General features: G+C 39.2%; 2 protein-coding genes across 4 annotated transcripts in view; one reads left to right on the plus strand and one right to left on the minus strand.

The window, feature by feature from the left end:
• Window positions 1-16,950, minus strand: part of CHRM5 (cholinergic receptor muscarinic 5) — an 82,604-nt gene that overhangs the window by 33,681 nt on the left and 31,973 nt on the right. The window lies entirely within an intron of this gene.
• The window catches only part of AVEN (apoptosis and caspase activation inhibitor), a 196,146-nt gene that overhangs the window by 24,871 nt on the left and 154,325 nt on the right, over window positions 1-16,950 (plus strand). Inside the window, exons 1-2 of one of the 2 annotated variants that reach the window (XM_050954861.1) lie at window positions 6,127-6,269; window positions 15,382-15,568. In XM_050954861.1, the coding sequence (XP_050810818.1) occupies window positions 6,267-6,269; window positions 15,382-15,568 (190 nt within the window). In that variant the 5' untranslated portion in view covers window positions 6,127-6,266. Of the gene's footprint in view, window positions 1-6,126; window positions 6,270-15,381; window positions 15,569-16,950 lie in introns of those variants that run through there. The other variant, XM_050954860.1, reaches the window with a different exon arrangement.

Genomic DNA, 16,950 nt, shown 5'->3' on the forward strand with positions numbered 1-16,950 from the left:
TTGCTGATGATGTTTTAAAGAAAGTCACACCAGTGAACTGGGGGACATCACTTAAGTACTTGGATTCAGAGACTGTTGAAGTGATAATCTCACTTTTAACAGCAATAGCTTCTTCTGCTGGTGTAGAAAGAATATTTTCTTCCTTTGGACTAATTCATTCCAAACTGAGAAATCGTTTGGGATCTGAAAAAGCAGGAAGGCTTGTTTTTTCTTTTCCAGATTATGAACAAATAGGAAAATGAAGCTGAAGAAGACTGAGTTAGCTGCAGAAGCCAATATTTTAAGTTTCTTATGTTGACCTGGCTGACATAGTCAATTTAGTTATTTTGTTTTTAAATTCCAGTTAACTTTAGTTAAAAACAACTTAAACAAAAACAAACCTGATTTTAAAAAATGTGAATGTTTAACTAAACTCAAAAATTCATATACTTGTTTTGTTAAAATATTATATGTTTGCTTTTGAAGAAAAACATCCAGAATACATAACGTTGTTGTTTTAGATAAAACAATTTTAATATCTGTCTGGTGATGTTCTCCTCCTAATATAGCATGGCAAGAAAATCCTCCAAATATTCATGATTAACCTGTTGAATTGGAGATAGTTCACCTCCCAATGACTTCATAAATATCTGCTTCAGTTACCTTTGGTAAATGAAATAAACAATCATTCATTCATTTTCTGATATAGCTGTAAAACTAATCTGAAAAGTTTTCAAAATAAATCACTTTAAAAATGTATAGTTTGTGCCTTCTAAAAATGAAACCTATATCTATCTCTGAATTGTGAAGAATGTGTATTAAGGTTATAACAACCAATAAGAATGCACTTTTATGTAGAAATCCATGATTAAATTGCGTCTTCCTGACTCGTGATTTAAATTGTGATTTAAATCAATTTGATTTAAATCAAATCCACCCTGGTGTATATTAAGCTGTGGTTGTCCATGCTTTTCCCCGGAGCGCAGTGGTAAGGGTACACGTGCTGGCATAGTTCTCCATCAACTGCAGTGGCAATCCAGCCATGGATTGTTGAGCCTGGAAGTCCACAAGAGTCTGCAGGATCTGAGTTTGTTGATGGAGAAGGTCCATTATGTCCTGGTGCATCTTCCTCTTCTTTTCCTCGGCCTTTCTCCTCTACACTCTTTCCTTCCGCATACAGTCCACAGTGTTCATCCTCCAGGCTGTCTGTTCAAGATCTGATGCAGCACTAGCATGGCCTCTCTTTTCTTCATATCTGTGTCAGTCATTCTGCTGGTGTGGAGGGGATACCCCTCAAGGCTGCAGCGGCTGCAGCTAGAGATAAAACACACAGAGGTACCATTTCAGAGTGGTAGCTGTGTTTAGTCTGTATCAGCAAAAACAATGAGGAGTACTTGTGGCCCCTTAGAGACTAACACATTTATTTGGGCATAAGCTTTCATGGGCTAAAACCCACTTCGTCAGATGCATGGAGTGGAAAATACAGTAGGCAGGTATAAATACACAAATGGGAGTTGCCTTACCAAGTGGAGGGTCAGTGCTAACGAGACAATTCAATTAAAGTAGAATTGGGCTATTCTCAACAGTAGAATACCAAGGGAGAAAAAATCACTTTTGTAGTGGTAATGAGGCCAGTATAATCAGGGTGGCCCATTTCAAACAGTTGACAAGAAGGTGTGAGTAACACTAGGGGAAAAATAGTATGAGGAAATTTAGTTTTTGTATCCACTCCCATTCTTTATTCAGGCCTAATTTCATGGTGTCCAGTTTGCAAATTACTGCCTGTTCTGCAGTTTCTCATTGGAGTCTGTTTTTGAAGTTTTTTTTTGTTGAAGAATTGCCACTTTTATAACTGTTATTGAGTGTCCAGGGAGACTGAAGTGTTCTCCTACTGATTTTAGAGGGTAGGTTGTAGATCCTTCATGATGTGCTGGAGAGATCTTAATTGGGGGCTGAAGGTGACGGCTAGTGGCATTCTGTTACTACAGGAGAGGCCCAACAAAGAAAGTAGGTAACTTCTGGGTACCCTTCTGGCTCTGTCAGTCTGTTTCTTCACTTCACAAGGTGGGTATTGTAGTTTTAAGAACGCTTGATAGAGATCCTGTAGGTGTTTGTCTCTGAGGGATTGGAGCAAATGCAGTTGTATCTAAAAGCTTGACTGTAGACAGTGGATCGTGTGATGTGGTCTGGATGAAAGGTGGAGGCATATAGGTAAGTATAGCGATCAGTTGGTTTCTGGTTATATGACCTTTGCTTATTAGCACTGTAGTGTCCAGGAAGTGGATCTCTTGTGTGGACTGGTCCAGGCTGAGGTTGATGGTGGGGTGGAAATTGTTGAAATCCTGGTGGAATTCTTCAGGGGCCTCTTTCCCATGGTCCAGATGATGAAGATGTCATCAATGGTAGCGCAAGTAAAGTAGGGGCAATAGGGAACCAGAGCTGAGGAAGTGTTGTTCTAACCCAGGCATAAAAATGTTGGCATACAGTGAGGCCATGAGGGTACCCATAGCAGTGCCACTGACTTGAAGGTATAAATTGTCTCCAAATCTGAAATAGTTGTGGGGAAGGACAAAGTCACAAAGTTCAGCCACCAGGTTTGCCTTGACATTATTGGGGATAGTGTTCCTGACCATTGTCAGTATAGTATGTACACAAAGTGAAACTTAAGATTCAGAAATCCTCCCTTCCCTTGTTCCCCAAAAGTGTTTAAACAAGACATGCTTGTTGCTATTTCTGTTTCGGATTGCTTGTTTATGGCACCGCTAACAGCACCAGCTGTGATGAGTATGACTCACCGGGGTGAGGGAAACGAGGAGGGAATTGCTCAGTTGCGTGAAACTAAGAGTAGAGGGCAATGCCACTGAATACTGGCACCATTTTCCACAGGGAATTATATTTATTCCATGGGAATTTTATTTATATGCTTACCTGAGGTTCCTACTACTGCTTCACTCTTGCCTGTGTTCAACTTCAGGGACTCTGGACTGTGGTGGAGTCAAAAACAGGTCCTGGCTCATGGCACAGTTGTACCTTCCAGTTGCGTGTCCCCCATATTCTTCCTCTTCCTCATGATAGTTGTCCTCACTGTTCATGGCAGGGGCCTCTGACTCCGGCTCCATGGAGGTATCCACAGTGAGTGTGCAGAATTGTGATGAAGTCTCTGCCAAGTGTGGAATGCAGCTTGGCATCTGATCAGTTTTTGGCGTTTCTGGCCTTCTGGTATGCCTGCCGCAGTTCCCTGGCTTTCAAACAGTGCTGCTGCTAGTCCTTGATGTAGCCCTTCTCCTGCATCCGCCAAGCAATCTGCTTGTTGATGTTGACATTTCTGTGGCTGCTTCAGAGCTGTGCTTGCACAGCCTCTTTTCCCCACAGGCCCAAGAGATCCAATATTTCCTGTCTACCACAGGCAGGAATGTGTCTAGAGCATGTAGCCAGCATGCTCTGCTGGGCAGTTGCACACAACAGTGGAGCGCTGCTAGGTGTGCTTGCTCCGCTGGGCAATCAGGAAAAGGCATTTAAAAAATCTGCAGGAGTTTTAAAGGTGTGTGTGTTTTGGAGGGAAGTTGGGAGGGGGGTTTCCAGTCTGTGTGACCCCCAGGCAGTGGAGTTAACAGTGTTAACTAGAGTGGTCATTGTCAGGTATTGCGAGAAATCCGCTGGAGGACTGTTAGGGTTGACATAGGTAATGCAATGTCTACACTTGTGCTGCATTGATCTACGTACGTTGACTGTAGCACAATGTAGCTTTGGAAGGTGGTGTTACTATGTCTATATAAAGGGGCATCTGCATCAGTAGGAGACAAATTTAAGTGTAGACGTGCACAACTAGGTCAGCTCAAGGTAGCTTACATTGACCTAACTTGTAGCATAGATCAGCCCTGAGTCTTTTTGTGCTGCCAGATAATGTAGATAGTCCTGTAGCTCAAGTGGTAGAAGGCTGTGTTGCATTGTTGAAGGTTTTGGTGCTGTTGCATGATAGGAAGGGATGGTGTTTGTTACAGTTGAACATCATGGAATTTGTGTTTATTATTTTTCTTTAACAAAAAACAAAGAAAACAAATAAAAAAAAATCCCCACTACCTCCTCAGGAAATTACATACAAAATATTGCATGGATAGAAATGTATTTAGGTTGCAAAGTTAAGCTCTTGAAAGTGAGAAAATGCCAGAAATAAGATAGCATGTTCAATGACAATTCAGCCACTTTGTGTGTATGCATTAAAATGTAGTCTTTAGTTTCATGATGACCTTAAATCAGGCTACCAGGTTGGGTATAGTTAAGGTTTAGAGCTTGACTCTAAGTGCTCTAGAATCTGCATGATTATACATATTGTCAGAGCCCAGCTGTTGACGCAGCCTACACAATTCTGTATTGAAATGATATAGACTGGAACTTCAGGGTGCACATGCACCTCTTTCCTTTGATCACACACAGGTGACTCAGATGCAAATCTCATATCACAAACACTCCTCTATCAAACTGCCTCACATGCTGCCTCCACTACACAGTACAGCTGCACCACCTGACACGCTGAATGCAACTGGACTGCATGCAGATAAATCCCCATAGCTCCTGCCAGCTCCAGAGGTGCAGAATTAAGATTTCATGAGTGTTTACATCAACTCTGTATTTCCTGGTTTTCAGAAGTTGGAGGTCTACTGAACTAGACATTCTGGAAGGACACGAGCTGTCACTGGGCAACCTTAACTCTAGATGTCTGACCTTGCACCTAGCTGTATCAAAGTGCAGTTTGTTTAAATGAGTCCAGTTTATCAAGCAATCCGGTTCACTCTGACTCACTCTGTCCTCATTATCAATCCACCAAGTCTTTGTGTCATCTGCAGATTTCATGAGCCATTGTTTTATTCTCATTTCTAGATCACTGATAGAAATATTGCATGGTGTCTGGCCTAGAACTGATCTCTGTGTAACCTCACTAGAAACCTCTCCTTTGATATTTGTAACTGAAGAACTATTATCTGTTAATTATGGCATGAAAAACCAAAATACAGGAAAACATCCATGCAACCATACATAACTCTGTCCTGTTTGAGCAATGCTGCAAAACACCCATAACACACATACTTGCATTTTTTTCATGTATTTATAAAAATAAAAATTTGTTTAAAAGATATACATGTTCTCTAAATTCAGAAGAAAACTCAGCAGTAGTTTCAAAAAGTAATGTTAAATACCATTTAAAAATAATTCATAGGAAGCTGCCATATTGATAGATGGAATGTACGTCTCAGAATTATGATCCCATTTTAAATCCATAACAAAACTGGAGATTTCTAGAGGTTTTTTTTAGGCAATGTGGCTGTTGGGCCAAGTAATCTTGCCATCTGTGAAGTCTTCCTTGTACAACCAATGAAATTGTTGTAAGGGCGTTGATTAGTTGTTACCTCTGATATCACAATGGTCTAGGACTCTTGGAATGGCATAGATACATGCCTTCCTGTAAATATACATCGTATGGGTGTAATATGTAAAGTCAAATGTCTGAGCACTTAAACATTGGATGGTAACAGACAGAGAATCCCAGTGATGACTGATGTGACTGGTGATAGATACCTTGAACACAAAAAACTCTTAATCATGCTTGTAGCTGTTTCAATTGCTTCACTCTGACTCAACAGATATTTTAGGCTTCAGAGTGACACACAGTGTGACAATTCAGAAATATTCATCTATATAAGAAGACTGAAGAAGTATTTTTCATATACATTAAAGCCTCAGATCCTCTTCCAGATCTTTGACTTAATTGGTTTTTGTGAAGGGTTAGTTCAGTTTTGTGGCTAGGTAAACTTAGTGGGGTAGAGAGCTTTTGGTGGTTTTAAATCTAGACACACACATGCCTTTTGGCTGGAATAAAAAGAGACCAATCTGAAGTTTAGATCTACAACACACAAGCATACAAAGCTTCACTCACTTACTTGTGTAGGTAAGAACTTGCAAGCTGTCAGACATAAATGTATCTTGGATTCTATGTACTGAGGCACTTTTGATTGACAAGATTTCTAAATTTTATTATTTCCATTCCATCAATAAGATAGTTGCAAAAGGTATGGTGCTGTTTAATACATGATTTGGTTTATAAAACAAAAATGTCATTATTGCTTTTTACAGTATAATCACAATTGCAGGTTGCATCAAAGATTAACCTCATATTCTTGCACATATTTTCCTCTAAATATGAGTGTAAAGGAGAGATTTTTGGGGGGACAATAACTTGCAGAGATGGGCAGAATCAAAAATAATAATAAAGGAGGGAATCTCCTTAAAAAATGGTAAGTCTAGGTTATTTTACCTTTGATCTTAACTATACACCCTAACAAAATTTATTTTGCTTCCTTGACATTTTGGCAGTCTCTATAAATATAAACTTTTTAGATTATTGTTGAAACTGTCAGTGTAGTTTTTAAAAAAATATTAAAATAAAGGAACAAAATAAAATATAGATAATTAGACTATGAAACAAGATGACACAAAATCCTGCCTAATAGTGTATTTTACAACATACCTCAGAAGATATTTTTATTCCCATTTAAGAATTGCAGCTTTGATAACAGCAGACATTTGACAGGAGCTGGACATCTCTCCAGCATACTTTTGATAATTTATTTTTGAACATATAATACAACATTTGGTTATAACAAGTATTTTAAAATTGATCTTGCACGAATATGTTCAGTACATAGAAACAATCACTAATCTGACTGAAATTATAAAACCCTTGTTTCAGTGCACTCATTTTTGCAAGGATTTATTCAAACCTGTTGTTTCTAACAAGATTAGTGCTCTTTTTTATATTTACATTTGTTTCTGAATATTTGCAATAAAAGCATACTCTGCTTTCAGAAATTACATTGTCAGTTTGGAAGTAACATAACAGCCAAGTCAGTTCGGTTCCATGTGACAATTTATACACTTTATTTAATGAGTGAGTTTACACATTTGCAAATGATTTTAACATAACCATAAACTTTGACTTAATATAAAATCATGTTTGATTTAGTGTTGGTGAAAGCTATTGGACTGACAAGGCTGGAAAATTAAGTCCTCTTTATCTGCAGGACAACATCCAGGCAAGCGTCCCACACTCAATACCCTGCAGTGTGCTCAACTGTGACTGTGGAGAGAGATGATTTTCTTTAGGGGGATCAGGGATAGTTCATTCTCCACAGCCTATATAGTTCTTGACTTCTCTGCTGAGTTTTCCAATTAGTGCAAAGTGTGGTGGTGAATTTCTGATAGTTGACCTGGAACTAAGATCCAGCAAACTCCCCTCCTAATGGCGGGGCTACCAAACTTCCATAAATTGGGAACAGTTTTTAATCCCTGCTGAGCTGTGCTGGATTCAAACAGGTGAAAAACTCTCTATCCAGCGAGCAATGCCATGAAGCATCTAGTGCCCCAATAAGTGCTTATTTAAGAAGGGTGTGTGTGTGTCACACAACAAAACAAATCTGTTAAAAGAACATTAAAGTTGCAAAGTTAAGTGCTCCAGTTAGAAAATACTAGATGTAAGATAATATATGAAATCTTAATTCTGCCCTTTTGCATTTATGCATTGTAATAATCTTTCACTGCATGATCACATATTATTAATTCTTCACCTGGGTCATCAGCCAGTGCCCTTCAGAGCCACAGCACAGGCTTCTTATTATTTGAACTTCAGGAGTAATTAACTGGTAGCAGAAGTTGGCTGTTATCTTCTATGTGGACCAATCCCTTGATTCACCTTTTGCCAGTGCGTTCCTGAACTGTGTGTGAGACAACAATGGAATGTTGAGTGCCAGAATTTGTGGATTCTCTTCCAGTCAGCATAGCCAAACATACAGATTTGGTTCATTTCTTCTGAAAGGCGGTGAAGTTAATGGAAATGGTCTGGATCTGTTACATTAGAGATTTAGGTTCTGTTCCCAGGTAGGAATATAGACCTTGCTCAGCAATATGGGTTGGGAACTGCAAACATTTTAATGGTGGTTTGTGGAAAAAGTGAAACTAGGATTCATGACCTATAGGCTTCTAAACCTGTACAACTTCCCCAAGGTCAGTAAGTACTTTGTGGGGTAGGATCTCCTCACTTACACTCATTAAAAAAAGAATTGAAATTTTACTTGAGAAGCGAGACACTGCCATCAGTTGTGTGAGTACCATGCAGGACATGTGGTAAACTGGTAAACTTGAAAGCAAAAAGTTCAATTTTAGATTTTATGTAACAATGTGAAAATTACTTCAGGCCTGCTGAGTATCTGTCAGTGAGATTACTTGTGTATAAGTGTTTCCAATATTAGACTCTATATTAAGACAAGATTTATCTAGTGGATTTAATGAATAGAAGATGAGGTTGACAGTTATAGGAATGTGGCTACATAAACTAGCTGTGTGTACAGTTTTGCCCTAATCCTGCAGGCGCAGGGGTCGGCCTACATGATGATCATTGTAGAATCTAGGCCTTGACTCAGTGTTCTGTTTTTTGCTTAATTATGCGTATATGAAAACAACCCTAAAATAGATATCCGTAATCCCTGCTGCCCACCTGCTTAGCCATTATCAGTTGGCTATTTCCTATACGAATCATGGTAGAGGTGATTAGAAATAGGTCAAAATACTTGTCCATTTGTCACTGAATTATTAAACTATTTTCAACCACACATTGTAAATTGGACCTATTTCTAGGTTTTCAGTTGTATGTCCCATTTTAGTCCAAAGTATATTTTAATTTGTGACTTATATAAAATCAATCTCTATATTTGTGTGACAATGTTGTAAAAATGGGGTTCTAAACATAAGTGCCAACTTTCCCCGGTGCTGGTGGGTGCTCACGCCCCCTGCCATGGCCCCGCCTCAACTTCACCCTTTCCCCACCCCTACCCTGCCCTGCTCCGCCTCATTCCAACCCCTTCCCCAAAGTCCCTGCTCCAACTCTGCCCCTTCCCTGCCCCTGTTGGACCCTTTCCCCAAATCCCGGCCCCGGCCCTGCCTCTTCCCCGAGCGCACTGCATTCCCCCTCTTTTCCCGCTCCCTCTCTCCCTCCCTCCCTCCCTCCCTCCCAGCGCTTGCCGTGTGAATCAGCTGTTTTCACGGTGCAAGCGCTGGGAGCCAGGGAGAAAAAGTGGGCATGCGGTATGCCCAGGGGAGGAGGCGGAAGCGGAGGTGATCTGGGGCGGGGTTGGGGTGGGAAGCTGTCGGTGGGTGCTAAGCACCCACCAATTTTTCCCCTGGGTGCGCCAGCCCCAGAGCACCCACAGAGTCAGCACCTATGGTTCTAAATAGGTAAGCTACCAGCCTGTTGTATCTTCACAGAGGGGTTTTGCGGGGTACCATTATAAAACTTTTTTTCATCTGTGAAAAAATGTCTAAAATATGACAACCATATTATGAAATATTTTAGTCATTTACATTTATTTTTTGAAAATCTGTACAAGTGTGAAATGCAGATAACAACCACTTAATCACTGTGGTTTTAGGGCTATATTCTATCCTTGCATATGCCCCTTATTTGCCTTGTATTTATGTGGAGTCAAAATTAGGGATGTAAATAGCGGTTAAAAAAAGTAACCATGTAACAGATTAAAATGTTATCGGTTAAACACTTAAATGGGGAACTTAGGGTGCGGGGGATGCTGCAGCACCCCCATGTTTTATGTGGGGCTCCACTGTCCAGGGGCTGGGTATCCTGGCTGGGGACTCCGCTGCCCGCCACCGGCCCCTACTGTGACCAGCGTCCTGGCTGCTGGCCCCGTGCCTATGATCCCTCCTGGCTGCTGCACCCTGGTGGGAGCAGAGGCCTGGGCTGTGGCCAGCAGCAGAGTTTAATCGGCCGGCATGCCCCTGCAGCCTGTTGACCACAGTTCCCCATTCCTGGTCAATTGGTGCTGCTTGCAGGCAGGAGCAGCACATGGAGATCCCAGCCCCCTTTTCCCCTCAGGGGCCACAGAGGTGTGCTGGCCACTTCCAGGAGCGGCACCTGAGGGGTCAGGGCAGGTAAGGAGTCTGCCTTAGCCCTGCTGCACCACAGGACTTTTAGTGGCCAGAGATTGTGATCGATTGGTAGAGGCTTGTGGATCGACCAGTCAACCGCTTCTACTGGTTGGTGACCACTGATCTATACAGTGTAAAATTAATACATGTCTGCTTGAACTACCATCATTCTGAGTGTGCATTCTGTTTTGGCTTCACATATTGTACAGTGCAGAATTTGTCCATATTATACAAGTGCCCTTTGCCCTTGTTAGCTTAAAAGTTCATGAATTCTTAATCTGCTTGTAAGACAAAAGGGCAGAATGTATGTCCAGGAGATATAAGTAGGATAGTGCAAAAGACTAGGATAAGACTTTTGTCTGATTTGTTATATACAGTGTTATCGTCAAAGGTTACAAATCTACCTGATTTAATTTGTGATTGAGAAAATTAAGTTATTTGAGGAATCTCTTGTACATTTATGATTTAAGGGGAAAATACCTATTAATGAACACCCTCATGAAAATGGATTTTTTTTGAGGCTATGTTGTTACTCATTTTGGGGCAACTCATCCTGATGCAACCCTATTAATCTCAGTATCACTATGCCAGGAATGAATTTGGCACGCTAAATTAAAAGCTTATATGGCTTCCCAAGAGGAATTTAAGTTGCTGTGCTATTAATGTACCTCTTGTGTTTCTATTCATGCTTAGAACAGTTGCTCAATTAATACAAACCAACCTCCCTACTTACCTTCATTCATAAAAGCTTCTGAATGCCCACTTTATTTCATGAAACATTACAAGTATTAAGATCATAAGCCACTTTCTGTGTTGTTAGTGTTTTAATATTGTTAGTATTATCATAGTGCCTAGGAGCCCTAGTCATGGACCCAGGACCCCATTGTGCTAGGCACTGTAGAAATACAGGAAAAAAATTGAGCCCCTGCCCAAAAGATATTATGATTGAAGTATAAGATAAGAGACATCAGATGGATACAGGTAGATGGGGAAGTACAAGGAAACAGTGAGACAACAATGTATTGTATTTGTATTGAATTTATTGAGACAGATGTTTTTATATTGTTTAGTTCTATGGGGCAGCGTGTTCTTCATGTAGCAAATTTCACCTATTTTGAATCAGTCTATAAATAAATGTAAAGTTTATAAGCATAGTGCTATATACATAATACTCAATAGGAATCCAGTTTGTAAACCTTTTGCCTGGGTAACTATATGGCTGACTACATCATGCAATCTATGTGTGTTTGTGGATTGATAGAATTGTTACCACTGGAAAATCCAGACATACTAACAATGCCTTGTAACTGGATGAAATAAAGGGAAAAGGATTATGGAAACCTGAAACTTTCTGATAGGCATAATATTTAAAGTAGAGTACAGAGCAATTGCAGTGTCAAGGAGAAAAATAGCACATGATGAATCTGGTTGCAAGGAGTTTTAAAGAGGTGGTAATTGCACAAAATAGGGAAAGATGATGATACAGGAGATGAGTATATATGGATAGTGCTGAGAGCAGATAGAGTGAAGTCGGAAGAGGAAAAGCATAAAATCAATTACAATACTCATATATTGCAAAAGTTGGAAAAGAAAATGAGGAAAAAGTACTATAGGGTATAAAAGAAGCAAGAGAAGGACAAAGTAAAGTATATCAGCAATATAATAGGGAGGAAGAACAGAAATGCCCAGAAAAAGAGAAACTGGAAATATACTCAAGCTATAGTGGAAGGGCGGGGAACATATAAGTACCTAGAAAGACAGATAAAATGCTTGTCTTCTCTCAGTAGTATAATATAAAGAGGATTCTAAGAGGGGCAGTGACAACTTCTATAGGTTATCGAATACAACTATTTAAAATAATGTATTCCCATTTGGAAGATTTCTCTTTAATTTTCAAAGTTGTATTAAAAAGTCTTGTTCAGTATTTGTTGAGTGTGAGTGTATGTGTGCACACAAAGTGTGCTATAACTATGTGCCTGCCCCTTGGTGAGTGGTTGAGTACAGACAGGATGTTATGGATTGCTGTTACATTTTGTCCATTCCTTTTTGCTTATCGATTGAGCCAAAACTCAATACTTAGGCTCCAGTCGAGGAGAGTGCTGGTTCCAGGGAATCGTCTAGTTGGAAACCATATTCCATTTAGTTTAGGGCCCTCATTCTTAAAGGATAGGTATCAGCGTGAGCTTGTCTGTAAGAAAGTGGCTGAACCAAATGTCTGTCACTGTTTTTGCTTTCTTCTCAACCGCCATACCTTTCCCAACTCGCTGTGCAAAATCTGTATGTGAAGAGGTGTCTGTTCTGTGGGGAATATGGGAAGAGTTATCCTGCTTTGCTACAAATTGTCCACAGCTGTCTGCCACTTTCACAGGGATTTGCAAAGGAGTAGGTTGGGATCAAAGGTGGGGAATCAGTGACACTAATCTCTTCCAAAAGGGAGCAGGATGATGGAGTTTGAGGGGAAGTGAAAGATGCTCTTGGGCAAGTGGGCTATGAAATAGCACAAGCTCTTGTACAGTTGATGAGCCTGAGGCAAGCCTGGCTCATTTTCATCCCCCATGTATGGACCTTTGGAGAGCTTTGTTGACATGGCTTAGTCCTTAAAGGGGCAGGATGTAGTTTTTTTTTTGTTTTGTTCAGCTGCCATAACCACTGCCTGTTGAGCATAGCCTAATTTTCTGCTTTATTTCCTGGGACTGCGTGACTAGTGTTTTTTAATACCATTCCTCACCCAATCCCAGCTGCAAAAGTCGCAGAGGCTTCCTCAGGCTATGTCTATACTACACAGCTTTTAGCAGCATGGTTGTGTCGCTACAGCCATGCCGCTAAACGTGTGCAGTGAAGCCGCTGTTTGTTGGCTCTCCTGCCAACAAAAAACTTCCACCCCCAACAAGTGGCATTTGTTGACAACGTGCTGTTCACACTGGTGCTTGTTGCGGCAAAACATTCCTGTTTCAGGGAGAGAGGGAGGTTAACACTTCTGAAAGACAAAATTTTGTCATTCAATTGCCAGTATAGACATAGCCCTAGAAAGACTCCTGCTTTGAAACAGGAGTGGATTAAAGCGCATTTAGTGTCCTGCAGGCTAGTGTCAGGTAGATTTACATCCCAGCTTGCTACAAAGTGTTTGCATACACAGCCCCTGTATCTATCTTGGGGATAAATAGTAACAATCTGGGTTGAACTCCAACATCATTGATAAGCTACATATTCATGATAATATTTTTTAACAAGTTAAAGGCACACCGTAAACTAAAAAATCACTCTTCTGTCTGAATTTTTCTTCCTATTTTGTTAAATTAACATGTAAACTTGTTTCTATTGAGATTAGAGAAATTTTTTTTTCCGTTTTTGTTACATTGTACATTTGATAACTTTGTGTACATTCATTTAGTTTTCCTATTGTCTGTGTGTGTCTTTAACACAGTAAATGAGAGAAAATAAATAAAAAAAGGAAATATAACTAAAAAACAGCCCATGAAATTGACTGGGGACTTGGGGGCAAATGTGGTATTGAAACTACTTTAAATTCATTTTTCAAACTGACTAGATGTCAAGCTGATGGTGAGCCTTTAAAGTTGCAGCTATTTGGAGATATTGCTTTTAAAAAAGTGTAAAGGTAAATTTTTTTGTTTGCTTACTTAAGGTCACATTATTTAAAAGTTGACCTTTTAAGGTAGTTCTTAGATTTTGTTTTAACTTGTATGATTATTGGATATTCTGGTATATTTAAGGGACACATTTAATACTGATGTCTTCTTGCTACCAAGGTTAAAAATAATCTCTCATTTCAATGTTATGATGCCAAAGGTGGTAACAAAGTAACTCTGAATAGGTAGATGAGAACAAAGTGTGAAGTAGAAAGAAAGAGGTTTATATTTATGGATGTATATCTTAGGTAATTACTGTACTAATGGAGAAAGGTAGCCACCACATAGAAATAATAAGTAAATCTACTCTCTAAAGCGTCACTGAGCAGAAAAAAGAATATTTAAAAATATATGTATTTGATAAAATCAGCAGTAGTTTTGAAGATAAAAATACACGTTAAAGTAATGTGAATGTTGAATTTGTAAATGTAATTAGTGGCAGAATCTTTTTTAGACCATGCTAATGTATTATTTGTGTATATTGTATGTATTATTACTTCTGTGAAGCACTATATTGGAATTGTAAATAGTCTAAATTTATATTTTTTGAAGTTTATCCATTCAAAGGTAAATTTCAGCCTTGAACCTTGAGAATTAGGCTGCACCACTCCCATTAACACTATGAGAATTTTGTGGTTCATTTCTTAAAGCTCAAAATGAAATGTTAACTTCAGTGCGCTGCTTACTTGAGCACTTACTTAGGTATTTAAAGTAGCTGATGGAAAAAGACCCTGAAAAATAGAATCTCATTTGGAGTTATCTCCCTTTTTCAGCTGAAATTAAATCCATTCTAGTTATCTGGAAACTGGCATGGCTGGAGTAAGAAGTATAGGGTTGTCTTTTGAGTATGGCTTGACAGGAACAAATGGTACAGACAGCTCTGTGTATGGTAGCTAATTATGGTGCTAGAGTTGCCTGAGGTGGGTCTGCTTTGTCTGAATTTTAGAAGATTCTTTAATGAAGTGATAAGCAACAATAGTAAAGGCAATTTGTATTGGGTGTATTTGGCCAAGGGCCGTCAGCCAACCAAAAAATGCAATAATACCTTACTAAAGCATGCCCAGGCATGGTTTACTATTGAAATGTGTCTCCTCATCTTTAAATAGTGGGTATTAGATTGGACTATATATTGGCTATTTCAGCCCAAAACGTTTACTTGGGCATAGCAAATCATTCAATTTAGAGGAGTTGATCAGGTAGCTTCTTCTCAGTTCATAGATTATTAGTGTTGGAAGGGATCTCAGGAGATCATCTAGTCCAACCCCCTGCTCAAAGCAGGGCCAATCCCCAAATGGCCCCCTCAGGGATTGAACTCAGAACCCTGGGTTTAGCAGGCCAATGCTCAGTTAGTGTGGCAGGTGGACATTGGATCTTTATTTTATTGAAATCATAGCTGTGCACTAGGTCCTAGCAATGCAGCTCTGGCACCACATCACCAAAAAAAAAGAGGTAGTTCCCTAAACTTGTTTTAGAGTTTTTATTTGATGCTTTGGGATTAAGAGGAGAGAAAAGATAATTTACCAAATGCTCATACAAAATAGTGGAACATGTGTTTATAAACATTTCCTGTTTTTGGCAACGTGGTATATCGCAGTGGCTCTTGACCGCTTCCATGTCATGATTCTATGACCCAAAATCAGAGCTGCCACTTCCTATTTGTGTATATAGGCTTTAATATTTTGGGTGGAGGATCCAGAAGATGTTTGTATAAAAGCTAAATGCTGGATGAATCTTACTTATTTATCTCATCATTTAAATGTCACAGGCAGATGATGATGATGATGATCCTGAATCACAAGAAGAAAAAAAGGATGAACTGAGAAGCTATTCAAAAAGAAAGATAGTCTCCAACTGGAACCGTTACGAAGGTGAAGGTGCTGAGCAAGAGACACAAAATGAAAGTGGAGAATCTCAGAGGGGAACGGACTTCAGTGTTCTGCTTAGCTCAGCAGGTAAGGAAGAGAAAATCACATAGAGTATTGGTTATGTATGAGTTGCATTTTTCATCATAACTCTAGCTTTAGCTCTTAGCCTTGGTTCTGGAGCAGTGCTTGGAATGCTACTTGTATGCACTTGATTAAATCCAGTATTGGGTTTAGGACCACTTAAAATTATTCCAGAAAGTGTTTTCCATGCCTGTTTCATATGGGGTAGTCAGCATTATGAATTTATTGATGAGCAACTGTGTTAGTGTAGAAGGGTCTGTAAAAGCACTATCTGGACGGTTTGAAAAAGCTGTGAAAACTAACATGCAGATTCATTATGCCTAGAATTGCCAGCTATAGGCAGCAGGGACAACTTAGGAATGTTCTACAATAAATACATAAGGAACTAAACCTTGTGGTCCTTACTTGCGCTGAAGTCCCATAGAAATCAGTAGTTTTGCCTAACAGAGGATTGCAGGATCAGGCCTTGAATTACAAGTTTTATTCATTTTTTTAACCAGTTACTTTAGTTTGATCACTGAATATTGCAACAAACACTGTCTAGTTAAAATGAGGTCTGTACATCTTATTTCAGAGCTTAATTTGTCTAATCTTCAGTCTTCCTTTTGACAAGACCTTGTGGCTACTGTCCTGTTAGCAGGTATCTTAGAATAATAAATCTTATACTCTAGAATACCTGGGCATGATGGAGAGGCAGCTAACCTCTGAGACTCTGTTCATAGTAGGCTGAAACCATGCTAATGGTCAATTTTGCTAGCCTGGCTTTCTTCACTGATTTACCTAAAACGTATTTCAATGTTGTTGGAACAGGTAGTACTGTTATATAACACCGTTATGACACAGCTTTCAGGAAAAAAAAATCTTTCTTTATACTGAGCAGGGAACCATGTTAGTAACAATTGTTGGTAGCATGATTTAGTCTGTGGTGTAGAATGCCTATGAATTTAGAGTTTAAGTAAAAATTGTAATGTTATTTCATCATTTTTCTTATGTGACAGTATTAAAACTCCAGTTAGAAATCTCTCTTTTGTGCTGTGTACTTTTAGAGCTAAACTACAAAGAACTAAGTTTCTAACAACTTGTATTGTTTAAAATTATATTGTTAACATTTTTTTGGTTTGTGAATTCTCTAAATGGCTGAAATTTAAAATCTGTGTAGTATTCTTTTTAATACTTACCAATTGCTTGTCCTTCATTTTGCATAAACACCAGTTTATTGTATAGGGCCCGTCACAACTGCTGTTCTGCTGGCGTTGTTGTTGTTGTCTTTTTTTTTGTAAAAAGAAACACCAGTGAAGCAAATGAAATATTTGCTTTGGGAAGAGAAAAAAACCTTACTAAAGAATGATATGGAGTTCTCAAAGAGATGCAAGGGAAAAAGTAGATCA

This window comes from Gopherus flavomarginatus, chromosome 5, assembly GCF_025201925.1.
Source record: "Gopherus flavomarginatus isolate rGopFla2 chromosome 5, rGopFla2.mat.asm, whole genome shotgun sequence".
NCBI classification, from domain to species: Eukaryota; Metazoa; Chordata; order Testudines; family Testudinidae; genus Gopherus; species Gopherus flavomarginatus.